The sequence below is a fragment of the Phaenicophaeus curvirostris genome, chromosome 20 (genome assembly GCF_032191515.1).
Source record: "Phaenicophaeus curvirostris isolate KB17595 chromosome 20, BPBGC_Pcur_1.0, whole genome shotgun sequence".
In the NCBI taxonomy this organism is placed as follows: Eukaryota; Metazoa; Chordata; class Aves; order Cuculiformes; family Cuculidae; genus Phaenicophaeus; species Phaenicophaeus curvirostris.
The window spans coordinates 2,284,266-2,304,127 of NC_091411.1; the positions used below are offsets into that span (position 1 = coordinate 2,284,266).

A 19,862-nucleotide genomic window follows, 5' to 3' on the forward strand; every position below is an offset into this window, starting at 1 on the left:
GAAGCTTTTATGTGCAAGGATCTCTGCTTACTTAGCAGGAAATGTGCCTGTTTGTCCTTCCTTCCTCCTTTTATGTGTCATAAGAGTTATGTCAGGGTACCCAGAGCTTAGCAGAGAGAGAATGTTATTTTTTACTGACAGGAAGAGCATATCGAATAGGGTAATTATCATTAGCATTGGTTAAGGGAGCTGATTTCTGTTCACTGCACTGAGGTTGCAGCCGCTCTTTGGCTTGCAGAGAAGGTCTCTTGATGTCTGTAATGAAAAGATCAAGATCTTGCTTCAGATTCTGTTCTACTGTGTGCTCAGACTCCATGGGGATATTGGTTGTGTTTATTATTCAGGGAAGAGCGGACTGTCTGTTATGAGAGTCCTGCAGGTGCTGTTATCTCAGCATCTCTTTGATTCGCTTGAGTCATCAGAATTGACAAAAACTGCTAAAAATGGCTTTGGGGAAAACCTTTTTGTCTCAATTTCTCCTGGAGTTGGGGTGCAATTTGTTCTCCTGTTTTTTTGTGTTGCTATCTAACTTGAAACGTAGGAATTGATTAGATGAGGAAATGTCATCCTGCCAAGTTAGTCTGATCTGCTTTTACAGTATCTTGACCCCTTTTGTGGAGAAAGAGTTAAATCACGTGGTGTCACTGGGCTGGTGGGCGGAAGAATTCAGTGAACAAACCAAAAAAAATGGGTTCCTCTACTTCATCATTTTATGCTTCCGGGAAGTAAGTGTTCCCAACTTTTTTTTTTTTTAAGGTTAGGCAGCAGTTGTCTTTTATTGATTTGTTGGATGGGTTTCTTTTATTACAAATTAAGAGAAGCTGCTTTTCTTTCCCCAAAGCTGAAGCCGTGGCCCTACAGCGTAAATACGGCACCGCCTTGAGAAAAGCAGGTAGTTCAGCAAGGGAGCGCTTGGAAGGCCGGAGGCAGCTGAAATGCTGCCAGGGACTGTCAGTTGCTGTTGTTTTTGCAACTACTTCCATACCAGCAGTGTGTGGGATACCAGTGAGCATGTGTTCATCAAACACGATTGCATTCCGCTCTTGTTTCCCACTGCCTTCTGTTCCTTTGACTCAACAGCTCTGGTTAAAGCTTGTTCTGCTGTAGCCTTCCAAACTCCAATTTGAGCAACAAGACAGTTTAATTAATCGCTGTGTGGGAAGCTTATATCTACAACTGAGACGAAGAATTCTACTTTGAATAGAAGAAAATAAGCTGGTAGACATACGCTTTCACTCTTAGAATGCCTCCTCTTTTCCTCTCTCTGATTTTTTAACATGCAGAGATCTGTAGGGGATGCTTTTTGTGCCTACTTGCCGGTTATCAGGTTATTTAGGGTTAACCTGAGAAGCCTGTGTTTAGTTTTAAAAGGCCCTTGGTGTATGGGGCTCAGTAATTATGCTGACCCTGTGATTTGTGGGGCAGTATAATTGACAGGTTGTCACATCAGCCCATATGGAATTCCATGCTATTTCTACTATCCCAGCTATTTTTTGTTTATCACTAATTTAGAGTCTTTAATGTGACGCCTATGAAATTCAGTCAGCAGAATAAACAGCTTTAGGGGTTTTGTCTTATGCCTTGAAAGGTTTGCTGATGACGATCTTTGGGTCAACTTGTTGGGTTTCTGGTTTGAAGGCTGATCATTAAGTGATGTTGTGACTCCAGATGGGGATTTCCTGCCGACATAATTTGTTCACGTGTGTAGATAACATGGAAAAGAGTCATCTGAGGTAGTTCTGAATCCTTGGGATGGTAGGATTCTCTCCCTGTCCTGGCTGGAGGGAGATAGGAGTCCAGCTCCTTCAGAAATAAAATAAGTGTATTTTTAAAAGTAAACTTGTAGATAGCTGTTGATGGGAGAGTGATTTTTTCACCTGAATATATGTTACAAGGGTGTAAATATAGGGCACCTTCGTGCTTCCAGAAGGTACCTTTCCAAAGATCAGGGCAATCTTGAGCAAACTCAAGTGTTTGTGTAGAGAGAGAGGGAAGGATGGGGGAGGAATTCAGAATTAATGATTTCAGTCCTTTCAGAGTTTATCAGGTAACAAAATTCAACAGTGAGGGGCAATTATTTTTCCTAAGGGCCCATCCTATGTCTGAGCAGCAATTTGAATTTAAAAAAAGTGCAAGAGCAATGCAGTAACAGAAGGAAAAAGGCCTAAGGGAGAAAATCTAGACTTCTCTGAATGCAGCATATTTTTAAGATATATTGGGTGTAGAAAGCTGAAAGAAATGGTTATAGGTTTATTTGTTAAAGGGATCTACAATCTCTGCATGCTTCTTAAACTCATTGGTAGGTCATCAGGCTGTGGATATCCTCTTCAAAGTAATTAAATAGGAAGCGTTTCCCAGTAACATTTGTGTTATTGTCTCAGGAGGTGGATGGAGCGGCCGAGGAGCTAATGTAGTTGATGTATTAAAATTGGGAAGGGAGGAATAGAAGTTGTTAGAGTTCAAATTCATGAGCTAAGCAACACTTAGAAGGGCATTTCTTCTATATCTCTTGGCATGTGACATACATGGGAAGTTTGGAAGAGTTCTAGGAAAGATCTGAAATTATTTTAGGCGTGGGGAGAGATGCTTTCCATGGAGAGATTCAAAGAATTTACTGATCATCATAATCTCCCTATGAAAAGCTCTTGCAGTATGTCGTGTACAAAGAAAGGTTGTTTGATTTAGTGGAGAAAAGGTTTGTTAGAACCATTTCCTGAAAGCAGCGAGGAAAATCTGTTTGGATTTGCCTCTTCCTGATGATCTCCAGACCTGAGTGACTCTGGTTTGTCTGTCCAGGAAAAATTATTGTACTCCGGACCAGAGTGGGTTTGGGCATTTTGAGGTATCTGTGAGCTCAGAGGAGGTGATTTACAGTTCCCATCAGCTCTTCCAGGTCTAAAGGAACTACGAAATAAATAAGAATATGAGAATGCCACTTTGTTTTATCCTCAGTGTCAGAAACAAAAAGTTGCTTGACTTTGTGTGCTGTCTGGTCTTTCTGAGAAACTGGAACGAAGGAGATGCTTAAAGAGGGATTTTTCTGTTGCTCCTAGATAATTCCAGCGGTGCCAAGTCAGACATGGACATGGCGTATGAGAGAGCCAGGGTGCACTTTGGCGCAGAGGACATGCCCAGCAGTCCTGTTGTGAGCAAGGTGGGTCTGCTTCCTTCTTTTGGAGGCTCCAGCACGGGTCTCGCACTGCAGTTCCTTACGCATTGTTATTGTGTGTGTAGTGTAAATGTTTTCTCCCTGTCTTTGAAACGCTGCTTGTACGAGCTGTGGGAGTTGGTGCTGTTGTGGGGTTTGGTACTGGGGTGTTTTATAGTCATTTCAGTGGATTTTGGTGTAGGGTTTATAGTGCAGATCTCAAAGCTCTGTGGCATGGCAAAGCAGTGCTGCAACTCCTTGATTTGAGGTATTCCCTTCCTCTGACTCATGACAAGGATTGTTTGGAAAGGTACATTTGTCAGGCTGTGCTTTATTTGTGAGAACTGCTTTGCAGCAAGAGATTAAACATGTGCCCACCTGTGAGCTGCCTGTAGGTTTTCAGTCATGGTTTATAAATCTGGGTTTTTTTGTTGTCTGCTTTTTACGAGCCATTGATCTGGAAGTTAAGAGCAGAAAAAAAAAGTGCTCTTGAGTTGTAAAACTGCGAAAATATCTGAAGAGAAACAGTGTAGTCATGATGGACTTTATATCTTTTCCTCCATCTTTGTGTTTGGTGTTGATCAAGTTTTAGTTTGATCAAGCTGGCAGCTGCCCAGTTTCTGAGAAGTCTCTCATTCTTCCCTTTTGCAAGCTGGGATGAGTAACTTTGTTTGACTTGAGTGTCAAGTTTTGCAGAAAAATACAAGGATAATGAAGTTAGCAAGCTGTTGCTTTTTGGAAAGCGAGCTTTTTGTTCAGGCCATGAGTCGTGGTGGATGGAGAACACGGGCAAACAGCAAGTTTCTGCTGGGGAGGTGCCAGTTATAACATCTAAACTGACTCTGGTTATGTATGTGTTCTCTGCAGTCGATATTGAAGAAGACTGTGACGGTGACAGAAACTCCTTTGGCAGTTTTCCATTACAGTGCTGTGCAAGATTCCTGTAATAGCAAACATGTTGATGCCATCGTTGAAGCAGCAAAGAAAGACCTTTCAACCTTGATGAAACTTGATGTAAGTTATTGCAGGAAGAAATAGCTTTGGTTTTGCCTTTTATCTACTTCTGACAGGCACTTAAATGTCAATTGTCTCCCTGGTACACTGTAGACTAGCTGAATGTTTTATTCTCTAGTCTGTGGAAGTTATTAGCAGGGCTAGAATAAATCTGAATTATTCTGCCATTTGAAAAGACCACACTGAAATGCACTGCATGAATCTTTTCGCGCTGCGTACAGATTTATCCGTGTGAGAAGTAAACATGCAGTTCCTGCTGCCTTGTAATTCCGTGCTCTCGTGCACTGTGTGAACAAGTTCTGTAACGGCATTCAGGTGATTGCTGAACGTGTTCATCCTGTTGGCATAGCATCCGAGTGCCTCGTTCGATGTTCACAGTTGAATCTCTGTACTTGGCCCGTGGCTGTGAGTGCATTTCACAGCCGAGCGACTGTGCTTCCCTTCCAAGTTAAATGCTTGCTCCTTACAGTTGGTGTTATTGAGCTCAGCCCTCACTTCTCACCTTTGTGGTGCAAGAGGGAATGCAAGTGTTTCTTTTCATCATTCTGGTGATACCAGCTGCGTTTCATTACAGAGGGGGATCTATCCCAGCAGCTCTTCAGGCAATTTAAGGAAATGATAGTAATGCAGCTGCAGGCATCCTGGTTTTATTTCCGCACGTGTTTCAGTGCCAGCGGCCTGAGCGCAGCTGCTGCAGCTCCTCCTCTGCTTTAGGAGACCTCGCCAAACAACGCTTAGTAGAAATTAATAGATTTACTTTTGGATTTTAATTTTCTCTGCTGATTTGCAAACTATTCCCCTTGCAACTTGAAAATCGGGGCTGTGATGTTTGGGTTGCTGGCAGCGCACTGGGATCCGTGCTCTGCGTTGCTGCTGGGCTGACTGAGGGGTGCAGTGCTGGCGGTTGGTGTGCTGCACACTTAGCTCTCTGCTTATGGCCGTTTTCAGTTTCTCAGGCATTTGTATCCTGATGAAACATTGCAGGCTATTTTAGAAGAACTTCTTCTTACAGATGGAGTGAAATAGAACTGGGTGCCTCCGTCGGCTCTGCTCAGCCCTCTGTTCTCAGTCAGACTGGCCTCAGACACCACTTGTGATGGAAGTTTGTATCCCATATACAGTTGATATCTTCCTTTTAGACCCATCGGATTACGAACAAAATTCCAGGATACTGATGCTACCTATTGCAGCACTTTTTTTTTTAAATCTAGAATAAATTTCATGGTAATTAACAAGTAAACAGGTTAGAGCTGAAGTTAATTGGAACAATGTTCTTGAAATGCAGCATCTAATAGACAAGACAGTGCTTTTAACATGATCTATATAATAATAAAATTTGGTCGGCTTGTCAAACCAATCGGGTAGCAACTCAGTTTTTCACAATTTGATGGAATGTGGCCCGGTGCCAGAAATCTCATCTGGAGGTCAGTGTTAATTGTTTCTGTGCAGTGTAGTAGAAGTTTATTCTTCTACAGGCAATGGGAGAAAAAACTTCTTGTATTTAAAGTATTTGTGTTCAGTACTACTTAGATCAAGAAAATGATTTCCTTAAGGTATTTTCTTAAAGTCAGCTCAGATCTCTTGTTTCCTCACTGGCTGGAAGCATTTTAAGATGTCGCTTTTCAGAACAGCCAGTCAGTATGAATAAAATGAATATGTTTTGATGACAGACAGTGGTGTTTTGTTTTTCAGTTATTTTTTTTTTCATAGGAGAGAGAGAGAGAAAAGGGATCATTTCCTGTTGGAGAGAGAGGCAGTATTATTTCCAATCACCGTTGCATATCCAACTTCAGAATTGACATTTTTTTTTCTTTTGTTTTAAAGAGCTGGAATTCCTTGAGTCGCTGTCATGACTGGTTTTCAATTTCCTACAGCTTTTCCGTGTTTTTGGCTTTATCTGCAATTAGGATATGAGAGTTAAACAATGTTGCAGGGCGAATCTTCTGCATGAGTGATAGAGGAATTGAGTCATTCTGTCACAAAAAATCTGTCCCAGTCAATTGCTGCTTTTGTTTATCGTTTGTAAGTGCTTTCTGCTTTCACTTCTGCATCATAAACTTCTGCCAATTTATTATCTGCTATAGTAACAGAAAGAAACTTGCTATGAAATGGGATTTTGTTGTGCTAGCAGCCTCTTTGCCTAAAAGCCACTGGCTGGAGGAAGGTGGAGGGGGTCAGTGCAGTTCTCTGCTCAAACCCTGTAACAATGCGCTGCTGGATTTGGGTTTGCTGGCCTTGTTCATTCAAGAGAGAAGATACTACACAGGGTGGATCTTTTCTGTTGTCTTGTTTGTTGACTCTTTTGTTGCTTAATCAGGGTGGTAACAGCACAGCAAAGTAGGATTTCAAGGACTGCTTGGAGGTCGTTCTGTCTTTTCCCATGCTCAGAGCAGAATCAAATATTGCCAGGTCATTTCTGGTAGGGTTTTGTCTAATCTGTTCTTAAAGATCTCCAATGATGAGGGCTTCACAGCTTTGTGTGCAATCTATTGCGATACTGAGTCTTAGACGTGAAGAAAATCTTTGCAGCAGTTTTTGTTAGAGCTAATGCAGCCAAAGAAAAGCTGTTGTTAAGTAGAGCTCATCAGGGAGCTCGTATTCCCTTACTGTGAGGTACTTTCCTAGTTAAAACTTTGTCGTTAAGTGTAGGTAATACTATACAACCATAAATGTATAAATTTAGAAGAATCATCATAGAAATTAGTTGAGTTGATGTTGCTGAACTGAAATATTTTGACGGGTGCCTATCAGGTTCTTTGCATTGGATTTGTTCCCGTGAAGCAGACTGGCTTCAATAAAACTATTTCCTGATGAGAATCTGTTCTCTTCCTCAGCTGTAGGTGTAAAGAATAACTGATTATTTTGCTTGCTCTGGTTTTTTTTTTCCATCTGAAAGGGAAAAGCGGAAAACCTGGCGTAACAGTTACAATGGTGAAATGTTTATGGCTTTGCTTTGTTCTCGTGCTGTTCTCGAGCAGATTCTGCTGAGCTGCTTGTGCTGAATTTTCTCACTGTGCCCGCAGCTCTCTTGCTTTTAGTGGTTCTGCCTCTGAGGCAAAGCACTGGATGCAGTGGTATTTGGCTTTGCCTTGTGGAGGCTAAATTGCAAGCCACCAGAGGTGAGGGCCCTGGGGCTGCTTAGCCTGGAGAGGAGGAGGCTGAGGGGGGAGACCTTATCGCTCATGGCAGCTCCTGAAAGGAGTTTGGGGTGAGGTGGGTGCTAGTCTCTTCGCCCAAATAACAAGGGGCAAGATAAGAGGAAATGGCCTCAAGTTGTGCCCGGGGAGCTTTAGATTGGATATTAGGAAAAATTCTTTACTGCAGGAGCATGAAGCCCTGGCAGAGGCTGCCCAGGGCAGTGGTGGAGCCTCCATCTCTGGAGGGGTTCAGAAAGTGTGTGGCTGTGGCACTTTGGGACACGGTTTAGTGGGCGTGGTCGGGTTGGGCTGACAGCTGGGCTTGGTGACCTTAGAGGTCTTTTCCATCCTTAATGATTCTGTAATTCTGACTGCTCTGTCACCTTTAGTGGAATGCAAGAATTGTGTAATGGAGCTGGTGCTTTTGCCCCTGCCCATTCTGGCTGTGATAATAAAATGTTTTGGAAACAAAACTTTGCAAGATTTGCTGGTTTGGGTGGAAGTTTTGCTGGAGCAAGGATGACCTGAAATGTTAGGGTGTGATCCTGACTGCACGTGGGACACCAGACTGTCTGGGCAGCTCTGTGAGAGGAAAGAAAACTGTGTCTCGTGGCTGTGATGTGCTCAGGGTGGTGATGCTGAGCAGTTTGGAGCTGGAAAGGAATCCCCTGGTGCCCTGAGCCAGACGAGTGCCTTGTCGCTACGAGGGCTTGGGATTGATTCATAGAATGACTAGGTTGGAAAAGACCTCTTGGATCATCGAGTCCAACCATTCCTACCTGCCATAAACCATGTCCCTGATTCCAAACTGAAGGCAGGCTTTTGGGAAGGCAAAAGGCAGTTGGGAGGAAAATTCCTGCTCTCCTGTGCAATCCATGTGTGCACACGCATGAGAACTGATTTCATTGGGGAAGCTTTTGGTGTCCAGTGTGCATGAAATTGTGCTTTGTGTGCACAGCACAGCTGGGCTGTGTGACTGGGAAAAGGCTGTGGTGAAGCCAGTGTTATTGTCCTGTCCCATTCCTCTCTGATGTGGGCAGCCTCCTGGGGTGTCATTTTTCTTGGAAAATAACTTTGGATTCCATCATTTTCATGCCCACTGTGTAAGTCTCTTTGTTACAGACACTTGAAAGGGTCTGGAGGCAAAACTGGCAAATATGAACTCCTTAAGAAGCCCCATCTGATCAACTGAAGTGTTCTAAATCTTTTCTTCTTCTGGAAGAAGTGTTTGTTGGGTAGAAAAATACTAAAATCCTGCACTGTATTTTAAAGAGATTTGAGTACTTATAACTTCTTTAGTAGTTATTATTCTTCCTCGCGTTCTTGGATCTTTACATGTGCACAGACATGTAAAGTGTCCCCCTCCCCTTCCTTCTCCAGGATCCTTCGTTGTTGAATGGCAAAGTGACGCTGCACCACGTTGCTGCTGGGACTGTGCTGTCACGGCAAGGAGACCAGGTGAGTGAGCGTCACCTCAGAGCAGAGAGAACTGGCTCAGTCCTTGCATCCCACACACTGATAATGATAAATAACCCACACACTGCCAACTCTTTCCAAGCCTCCTCTTCTTGAGGTGAAACAATCCCATTCTGCAGTGTTTTTGCCCACAGTGTGGCCGGTGCCAGAGAGGAAATATGGTACCCACCTGCTTTCAGCTCTTACGTACCTTGATGGGAATGGAGCATCCCACTTCCATCCTTCCTGAGGTCTATGAAGACTTTGTCATGCCCTGCACTGCGGCCTTTCAGTGATGTCACTCAGTTGAAGCAAAGTTATTTTCTTTCTCTCCTCTCCTAGCAGAAATACAGTATTATTTGTTTATAGCAAAGAGTATTTAGGATATAACGAGATTCATTTATAATAATGCTGTGTAAACAGACAAGGTTATGCAAGGCAGATGAGGGGCAGCTCCAGTTACAGTGCTGCTGTCATCTGCTCTGCGGAACTGTGCTGTCCCTTATCATGCTGCTGTGATTACCCCATTGTCTCCATTTCCAATCCTGTTGCTTTTTCCTGAGATCTTATGGCTGCAGCCTTCATTTCTCATAACCATACAAAGAGAAACACATTTTTCAATTTTGCGGCTGCTTAGTTTTAAATATTCATAGCCTACTTTTAATAATTCACTTTTGTGTCTTATTTTATCACTTAATTGTTCAAAATCTATAGCGAGCCTTCTGGACAACAGATGGGTTGTGATAGAGCTGTCAGCGTGATAATAGCTTTTAAAACCTTTGGGGATTGTATTGACCTCTTGTTCCATTTTCTCCAGGATGTTAATGTTTGCTTCGTGGTCTCGGGGATGCTTCACGTGTACCAGCGGAAGATAGACTCGGAGGAGGACACCTGCCTCTTCATTACCCACCCGGGAGAGCTTGTTGGCCAGCTCGCTGTCCTGACGGGGGAACCACTGATTTTCACCATCAAGGCCAATCGAGACTGCAGCTTCTTGTCCATTTCCAAGTCCCATTTCTATGAGTGAGTTCTACCATGAAAACATACATTGATTTCTTTTTTTTTAATGTCTTATGGCCCTTTTGAACAAATGGGAGTGGTGGGCGTGGCGTCGTACTGCTGTGATATTTCTGGTAGCGAACAAGAGAGCTTAGCTGAGAGTTTTAAGTGACAAATAAGCTCTTGACCCATTTATTGGGTGGCTTTACCTGCAGCAACAGGTGAGACAGGGAACGTGGTAATATTAAATGAGCGATACCTCCTTTGTTTCAGGTTTATAGAACACATAACTCAGTGGAATGTGATTTATGACCCAAGACTCCTATACTTAATAATCCAAAATACTAAAGAGCTGTGGTTCTACCCCAGCCAGCAACTAAGCACCATGCGGCTTGCTCACTCTCCCACAATGGGACGTGGGAGAGAATTGGAAGAGTGAAAGTGAGGAAAACTCATGGGCCGAGATAAAGACAGTTTGATAGCTAAAGCAAAGACCACGCATACAAGCAAAGCAAAAAAAGGAGTTCAGTCACCACTTCCCATTGGCAGGCAGGTGTTAAGCCATCCCCACGGAAGCAGAGCTCCCTCATCCATAATGGTTACTTGAGAAGGCAAACGCCATCACTCTAAACATCCTCCTCTTCCTCCTCCTTTGCCCATCTTCATTCTTGAGCAGTGTTGTATTGCGTGGGATCCCCCTGGGGTCAGACGTCCCCACTTGGTCCCCGCCCAGGTGGGTTTTGTGTCTCCAAGGATGGAGTCTTCACAAACCCCTTGGGCAACCTGTGCCACTGCTTGGCCACCTTTGCTGTAAAGAAAACTTTTCCCCAGGTTCAGATGGAGCCTCCTGTTCCTGTGTTTCTGCTGGTGCCCATTGCCTCTTGTCCTATCACTGGACACCCCTCAAAAGAGCCCAGATCCCTCCTCCTTACACATTCCTTCAGCTCTTTGGAGACACTGAGGAGATTTGCAGGAGCCTTCTCTCCTCCAGGCAGAGCAGTGCCAGCACCCCGAGCCTCTCCTCCTGCATCTCCTCCCTCATGGCCAGAGCCCTTCCTCGCGCTCAGTCTGCCCTGGCCATGTCTCTCTTGCACTGCTGAGCCCTGGACAAACACCCCGAGCCCAGCACACAGGCTCCAGGTGGTCTGAGCAGCCCCGTGATGCTACAGACACCATCCAGCAATGCAGGCCCAAGGCAATGGATCCTCCACAGCCGTAGCCCCTCTCCCAGCACACTGACCCCGCAGGGCTGAGGGTCAAGCACAGCTGGGAGGAAAAGATGGTCCGAGCACCCGGCAAACGGAGAGAAAGCAGCCTGGGTGGGGAGAACGCTGGCAGCCGCATCATTAAGAACACTGAGACCCTTCCTGCCATTTTCACGTCTTTATTGTCAGGGAGGGACGGGGTTTGGAGGAGTGAGCAGAGTCCTGTGGACCCCAGGGCTTCAGCGTGTGGCCCTGCTGGTGGCCAGGCCCTTCTTTTGCCCCTGTCGGGGTCGCCTTCCAGCATCCGCAGGGCGGTGGCTTCTGGGTGGGTGAGGAAGAGTCCTGGGAGCCGCTGGTTCCTCCTCAGGCGGCAGGGGGGCCCGGGGGACGAGGAGCCCGTGGCTGGGGCCGAGCACAGTCCCCACCACCAGCCGCCCACGGCGCCGCGTGCTGGTCTTGGCGCCGGCCTGGGGTGGGATTGAGGACGGAAGGGGGGCAGTCGGGACACCCCCACAAGGCAGCGGCCGAGATGACCGGGAGTCGTTGTGTGTCCAGGGCGGCCGCGCTGCTGGAGAGGGCAGGTCCTGGGGCAGCGGCGCTGGCGCTGGGCACGGGACTGCGCTCCCGTTGGCGTCTGGAGGCAGAGGAGCTGGTGGTGGCCGTGGGGCTGCGCTCCCGCTGCCCTCGGAAGGTGGCCCACCTGGTGCTGACGGTGAAGCTGCAGCTGCCTTGCTCCCACACGCCGCTGTATCTGGTTTTGGCCACCAGGTTGCCCTGACGTCTCTCTTGGTGGGCGACCCAGCCTGTTCTGCCCACAGGGCTGCGATCGCGCCACCTCCTGAAGGATGCGGAGATGAGGCCGTCGGGGCTGTGCTCGGAGCCCCTGGCCGAACGGGGTGCGCCGTGGTGCAGGAGGTGGCAGGCTTCCCTCCTGCACTCTCTCACCATGAATTCAATAAGCCGTCGCACGAAGGCCGCAGTGTGTCTGCGCAGGTGGGCGTGCAGCTCCTCAGCCAGGCGCTCTTCGTGCAGCCCCAGGACGGGCAGGGCGCTCAGGACCATCTCTTGCAGCGCCAGGTCCTGCGCAGGCTCTTGCCCAAAGATGCGCCCCAGCTCCCGCTGCAGCCAGGGCCGCAGGTGGCGAAGGAGCCCCGGGTACTGGCGGAAGAGGTGGCCCCAGGTGGAGGCGGAAAGGCCACCCACGGAGTCGGGATCCCGGGTCCGGCGTTGGGGTTCGCTGGGTGTTGGCGCTGCCTCCGCTCCATCGCGTCCGTCGTCTTGTCCCGACGCTGCCGCAGGGGCTGTGACGGGGAACTCTTCAAAGCGCTCCCCGCGCAGCGAGTGCCGGATGGCGGTCACCCTGCCCTGGCAGAGGGGGCACTGGGGATTGCTCTCTGCCCAGCGCCGGATGCACCTCAGGCAGAAGCGGTGGCGGCACGGCACGGTCCAGGCGTCGTCGTCGTCCCAGGTGTCGAGGCAGATGCGGCAGCGCTCCTCCTCGTCTGCGGCCATGCTCCACGGGCGCTGGGCAGGGCTGGGAGAGCTGCTGGGGATGGACTCCTCGTCCTCTGTGCCGCTGCCGCGGTGGGGGTCCTGCTGGAAGAGGAGGAGAGGCCCTGGTCATGAGCTGGAGCAGGAAGGGCTGGAAGGGAATTCTACTTCCATCCTGAAGGAAACGTGCCCAGCTCTTGCTCCAGCCTTCTGCAGGCTTCCTTTTTTTTGTTTGAGTTGGTCCAGGAGGTCCTTGTTCATCCATGCAGACCTCCTGGCATTTTCATTTCTCCTATGTGCAGCTTTATCCCATGGTACCCTACCGAGCAGATGCCTCAACAGTCTGAACTCGGCTCTCCTCAAGTCCAGGGAAGTGATTTTGCTGCATGCTCTCCCCATTAACCTCAGGATCCTGCACTCCACAACTTAATGCTCATTTCAGCCAAAGCTTCCTAAGAACTTCACGTTTTCTTGTTTCCAGTAATAATAAGAAATAAATCTCAACAAGCAAGAAAGAGAGGGGAACACAACATCCAAAGAAAACCAGTGATGCACCCACTTCCTATGGGGAAGGTTCCCCACACAGCTCACCTCTGCTGCGACCAGCGCTCCTCCTGGCTGCCCCGGCTGCCTGAAGCCAGCACGGCTGGGGAAGAACCTGCAGTGGCTCCTCGGAGAGCTCCGAGAGCTGCAGCCACCAGTTCCGAGGGCACAAGCCGAGCACCGAGCTCAAGGCTCGCTCTGCACTCCCAGCCTCGCCAAATCGCTCAGCTGGAGTGAAGGCTCGAGCCGTCTGGGAGAGGCTGGTGCTGGAATAGAAGCAGTGAGGGCTTTGATGTCACAGTGCGTGCTTGGGGGATACCACGGTGAGTGGCTGGGGTGGGTATTCATGGAATCATAGAATGGTTTGTGTTGGAAGGAGCATTAAAGATCACCCAGTTCCAACCCCCCTACTATGGGCAAGGTCACCGCACACGGCATCGTGTTCCTCAAGGACTCTTCCAACACAGTCTGCAACACCTCCAGGAACAGGGCAGCCACAACTTCTTTGGGCAGCCTGTGCCAGTGCCTCACCACCCTCACAGCAAACGAGTTCTTCCTAAGAGCTCATCTCACTCTACAATCCTGCAGCTAACAAACTTTCTACTCCTCCTCTTCCTGCACTCCCTGATCAAGAGCCCCTCCCTGGCTTTTTCTGGAGCCCCTTTCAGTACTGGAAGCTGCTCTATGGTCTCCTCAGACCTTCCTTTTCTCTAGGCTTAACAAGGCCAACTCTCTCATCTTGTCCTCCCATTCGAGGAGCTCCAGCTCTTGAATCATCCTTGAGACCTCTTCTGGATTTGCTCGAACACCTCCATGTCCTTCCTGTGCTGAGGACTCCAGAACTGAAGGTTGGGCTCCAGGTGAGGTCTCACCCGAGCAGAGCAGAGTACTGCAGAGGAGAGGAGATTCTCATTTTCTTATTTTCATGAATAATAAGAAATAAATCACAACAAACAAGAAAGAGAGAGGAAAAAAATGCCCAAAGAAAAACAGTGATGCACCTACTGCCTTTCCAGGGGGAAGGTTCCCCGCACAGCTCACCTCTGCTGCGACCAGCGCTCCTCCTGGCTGCCCCGGCTGCCTGAAGCCAGCACGGCCGGGGAAGGACCTCGGAGAGCTCCGAGAGCTGCAGCCACCAGTTCCGAGGGCACAAGCCCAGCAGTGAGCTAAAGGCTCGCTCTGCACTCCCAGCCTCGCTGAATCGCTCAGCTGGAGTGAAGGCTCGAGCCGTCTGGGAGAGGCCGGTGCTGGAATACAAGCAGTGAGGGCTTTGATGTCACAGTGCATGCTTGGGTGATACCATGATGTGTGGCTGGGGGATGTTCTTATCCTTATCTCCAATAATAATAAGTAAAAAATCCAAGAAACAAGAAAGAGAGAGGAGAGAAAAGCGAAGCCCAATAAACAAGTCATGCAAAAGAAAGCACTTGCTCCCAACTGAGCAGGTGATGTCAGGCAGTCCCTGAGCAAGGGCTGCCACTGCCATCCTGCACTGTCCAGCTCTGTCGCTGAGCGTGTCCTTGTATGGTGGGATCCCCCTTGGGTCAGTTGTGTCCATCTGGTGCTGGTTTTGTCTGGGAGAAAGTCTGGCCAGAGCCTGCGCTTTGCTAGGTTAGGTGCTGCTTTGCCAAGCCCTTTCTCTTAGATTCATTATTCCTTTTTGCCAGAGAACCACCCCAGCTATGTTTCTGCCCCCAGTCCCGGCTGCTGGATGTGCTTTGAATGATTGGTCTTGGTGTAGCTTTGTTTTCAGTGCTCCCTTACAGAACAGGTCAAAGAGCAGTGACCCTGCGCAGGGCAAGATCCTTGCAGGACCGTGGGAGTAGTACATGAGTTGTGACTTAATGTCTAGAGGGGAATATAGGTATTTGTTAATTAAAAAACACATGTCCCAACCCGTTATGGTGTTTGTCGTTAGTGTTGTTGTCCAAGATTGAGAGATATCTATATTGATTTGATGTGCTCTTGATTTATTCCACGATCCTGTTGTTAAGACTGTTATCTCCCACACATAATTTGTGTCAAATGCCTCTGTTGCCTTTCCTGAACTCCTCTTTCAACTTCTGTTGGACTGTGCCATCAGCCCGAGGTTGTGGTTTTTAGGCCACTGTTATGTTGTACGTTTCTGTGTGCTCTACATCAGTCCAATTGTTGGTATCCCTAATCAGCTCTGCTACAAGGCTCTCACTCTGTGGTTTTCATGTTCCCATCTCAGGCAGAAGGCTGTGCGGGATGAAGCTGCCCCCCCTTTCCTCAGCGCTGGGCTGGGTTGATAGCTTTGCTGTCCCAGCTCTGTGTGCTGGCTGTCAGCTCTCTGCCCTAGTTGCTGACGGATGCTCCCCACTTGTGCCATTCCAGCCCGTGGCAGATCTGTTTCCGCTAAGCTCTTGCTTTTTCTTTCTTTCTTCTCCTACTGTTGGTTTCCTACTTGTTTCTGACTCTAAATTTGGCAATATTGTCTCAGCTAACTGGTCAGATCCCACCTTTTCCTTCTCTGTTTTTTGTTTTCCTACTCAGTCCTGGATTAACTCTCATTTGTTTGAGCTCAAGAATCAAGTTGTTTCTTTCTTATTCCATCTTTTTGCTTCCGTTAACCCGTTGATCTCCGACCCATTGCTGATGACTTCTTCATTGCTTTGGGGACCTTTCAAAACCTTTTTCTCCTTCAATTAGTCTATTGCCAGTTCTCTGCATTTTATGAGCAATTTGATCTTTCTGCACTCTACCTTCAGAATTTCTCCTGAACCCAAGCTTTCCATCACTTCCAACTCCTGTATTTAAAAGTATCATTGTAGAACACCTCTGTAAAGTGTGAGGTTTTTTCATCTTTGTTCCTTTTTTTTTTGAACTCTCTGACGAAGACGAACTTGTTGATAAAATTCCAAGTACCTGAAGGGGCTACAAGAAGGCTGAGGAGGGACAGTTTGCAAAGGCTTGTGGCGATAGGACGAGGGGCAATGGCTATAAACTGGAGAGGGGTAGATTTACACCGGACATTAGGAGGAATTTCTTCACAATGAGGGTGGTGAGGCACTGGAACAGGTTTTCCAGGGAAACTGTGGCTGCCCCATCCCTGGAGGTGTTCAAGGCCAGGTTGGATGGGGCTTGGGGACCTTGATGCAGTGAGAGGTGTCCCTGCCCATGGCAGGGGGGTCACAACTGGATTGTCTTTAAGGTCTCTTCCAACCCTAGTTATCCCATGGTTCTATGATTCTAAATAAGTTTTGTTTTCCACTTCTAATACCAAATTCTGTGCTCATGGTCCTACATCAGGAATGAAGTTTTTTTAGCTCTTATTTACCCGACCAGAAGAAATTTGACAAGAACCTCTGTTATTCTCCAAATTTCCTTTCTTCCTTTCTTGCCAAATATATTACTCTCTATCTTTGAGCTGCCCTGGAACATCGTGTGTGTTTTTTCTCCTTAATTAATGAGAGCAGAGCAGACAGAACATGGTTGATAGTTACCATTAAGCAATAGCAGTAGCCCAGGGTTTAGAATTGCACGTTGGATGTTGAACAAGAGATTAAATGCTTTTCACTGAAACTTTGGGGCATGAGCCAGCTCTAACTAATAACTATCAGTAACTGTGGAGTTGAAATACAGCGCTACCATGAGCTAATTACGTGGTACATTCCTTAAAGGCTTTGCTGTTTTGCTGAGCTGCTGTAATAAGTGTGCAGTGCCTACGCTGCAACTGTTGGTGTCTCCTGGTGAATGCTGTAGTCAAGCTGTCAGCAGGCTTTCTTAAGGGAGTATGTTCAGGTTCTGCAGTTCCAGGGGCTCTGTCGTGTTTTCTGCTTCAGGAAATTTCACAGTTTGGTGTCTTCATCGTGTGCGCTTGCCAGATTAGCAGGAATGATTTGATTTTTATTTCCTATTACCAGCCAAGCTGAATATGAAATTGCATCCATATCTACAAGAATATCTGCCTAGGTCCCAGGCTTTCACAGGCACTGGTTTAGCCTTTTCATGGCTATATTTGGTGAGCTTTCTAACAAAGAATCCTGAGGATCTCTCCAGGAACAGGTTTCAGAAGTGCAGAGCTTTAGCTTTTAATTTTCCCAATGCCAGGCATTTCACAAAGTGAAATTCCCAAGTGGGAGCAAGGAAACCTGCCTGACACTGTAGAAAAAAACCTGCTTTTCTCTTCTAGTGCCCAGAGGTGGTCTTTCCCCTTCCGTGCTCACACTCTTGTAGAAGCTATGGCATGGAGTGAAATAACAGAGCTCCAAATGGAAATAAAAGCAGCCTGTTAGTGGTTTGCATTTTGAATGCATTAAGCATTAAGATACATGTCTTGGGGGAGGAACAGGAGTAAATGGTTTTTATCGATTGCAGCAGACAGCCTGTGTGGGAGGAGACTTTGAGGGCTGAATAAGCAAGCAGAGTGAAACCAGTGAACGAAACTGTTCAGGAGTTGTCAGGGGGTTTGTGTAACTTTGAGAGCAGCTGAGAAGGGGGATAGGGCTGGATGTTTGTGTGTGGTGAGGATTTGGGGTTGTCCATTAGTGCTTATCTAGGGGTGCTTCTTCCAGCACCTTTCTCCTTTGCTTGGAGCTAGGCTGGCATTGGTGATACTCTCTGTAAGATGAAGTAATGGCTTATCCAAACCAGGGTGGTCTGTAGGCATCTTGAGTTTGGAGATGGAGGGGCATGGAAACTTCAAGGCTTGAGAAAGAGGAGAGCTCTCCTGCTTCTTGGTAATCCTGTTTTGAGGGCTAGATTTCAAACAGTGCTAAACATAAGAGGTTGTGTTCAGTTTAATTTACCGAGTAGCATCTATGAGTGCAGAGGCACAAGTGTGAGGCGCTCAGTGTGGAAGAGGGATACGTGTCTATGAATCTCCTCAGCTTCAAGTCCAGAGATTTTGACAGAAGAAATTATAAACTTCATTATTGCAAAAAGAAGTAATTTGAGGCGTTGGGTAAGGAGAGGCATTTGCATGATAAACACGAAAACTTTTTACACTGTCCTTTGTGTTGTGCTTGACCCACAGTCACTGGCAGCTCTGGGTACTCCTGCTGCAGCCCTAGGAATAAAGGAGGAGAGAGCTGATGATTTACAAACCTGAGGGTAGTTTCTGTGTTGTGTCTGGGCAGTAAAGAGCTCCTGTTGAGTTTGCCTTTGATTGTATTCTAGGGTTATGGATCTATACTCAGGCATTCTCTGGTTTCTACCAGGTTACAACAGTCCACAAGGAACCCCATTTCAGGTTAGGAGCAAAGACTGGCAGGGTTGACTGTGCTCCTTCCATGCCTTAGAATCATAGAATCCCTAGGTTGGAAAAGACCTTTGAGATCATCATGTCCAAGCGTACCTGCCCACTACTAAACCATATCCCTAAGCATTTCATCTGCCAGCCTTTTAAATATCTCCAGGGACTGGGACTCCACCACCTCCCTGGGCAGCCTCTGCCAGGGCCTGAGAACCCTTTTGCTGAAGTTTTTCCTAATGTCCACTCTGAACCTGCCCTGAGGCAGCTCGAGGCCATTCCCTCTTGTCCTAAGAGACCAACACTCACCTCTCTACAACCTTCTTTCAAGGAGTTGTAAACAGCGATAAGGTTTCCCCTCTGTCTCCTCTTTTCCAGGCTAAAAGAGGAGGTTGCTTTCCTCTTCTTTCCATTTTTTAGGGTGGGAGAGATTTGATACAAAGCCCATGTTTTGTGTTTAGCAAGAGATGCCATGAACACACAAAGCTGATTGTCTTATGGCAGGCTGGTATCTTCATTGTAGAGGTAAGAGCGGTGCAGAAAAGGGACCAAGAGGTTCTCATTTTCTCTGTTGTTTCTGCCCACATGTGGCTTTAATGCAGCTCCCCCATCTCTCTCTGCGTGCACCTCACGTACCAGCTCTGCACACGCTTACCTGCTTCTTCCTGAGTCGTGCTGCCTCTTGTGCAATAACGAATTTTTAGTAGTCTGTTGTTAATTGCTCTTGACGCTGCACAGGAACAGGAGGGATAAGACGTCCTACCAGGTGCATGGTCAGTTCGCTGTGGTGCCGTGGCGCTTCAGCAAGAGTTACTTGCAGAGTGACGGGTTGCAGTGATCTTTTGTCTAAAAGGCGTTGCTGAGCAGTCATCAGGTGTCTGAGAGAGCAGTTTCCCTCGGGCCTCACAGTCGCTGTCGAGCTCGCAGTTATCCCTGGCAGAACATTCAAAAAGTTTCTCAGTTTGAGAAGAGTATTGAATTGCACGGGATCTTTATTGCTAGAGACTCTGAAGCATCACTTAGAAGATTCAGTGTTATAGATCAGAAGCTTTCTGAGAAGATGTTTCAGTTCTTTGTGGTCTTTGCAACAGAAAAAAGGAACATTTGAAATGCAGAGCAGGTCTTTCATTTTTAAGAGCGTCAGGCTTTGCTAAAAATAAGGTTCTGGCCCAGTATAGAATTGAGGGGAAACTGAGCACATGTGCACGTGTGAGAGACAGGGAGGGATAATCTTCTGGATACTATGAACGTTTTCCTGTGCTATCAGAGACCGCGGTGCAGGGGAGGCTGGGAGGGTGGCTCATAAACAGGATGTGATCTGCCTCCCTTCCTTCCCCCTGCTCACCTAAAGATGGGCTTGAGCCAGACGGCAGGACTATCCAGCATCGTGCTGGCATGGCCCTGCTGCCACTAGGACGGTGTCAGCTTTAAGTGGTTGATTTGGGCTATTTGAAAGGTTACAGTCCCGTGCGTTGTCAAATTATCCCTGATACAACATGGAAGTGGTGACAGTGGGATGTGTATGTGGGAATGTCCTAATTGGAATTCGAGCCTGTGTAACTGCCCGGCTGTGTTGGCCACAGCCGCTTTGGGATGTTATCCTGTGTGTATCCATTCCTGCTTTGGGGAAATACTTCAATAACACTCTTTTTTTC

At 47.4% G+C, this 19,862-nt stretch overlaps 1 protein-coding gene across 1 annotated transcript in view; it reads left to right on the top strand.

Moving 5' to 3' along the window:
- The window catches only part of PNPLA7 (patatin like phospholipase domain containing 7), a 133,980-nt gene that overhangs the window by 20,405 nt on the left and 93,713 nt on the right, over nt 1-19,862 (top strand). Inside the window, exons 13-16 of the mRNA XM_069873000.1 lie at nt 3,054-3,154; nt 4,016-4,162; nt 8,680-8,757; nt 9,572-9,777. Of these exons, the coding sequence (XP_069729101.1) occupies nt 3,054-3,154; nt 4,016-4,162; nt 8,680-8,757; nt 9,572-9,777 (532 nt within the window). The remainder of the gene's footprint in view (nt 1-3,053; nt 3,155-4,015; nt 4,163-8,679; nt 8,758-9,571; nt 9,778-19,862) is intronic.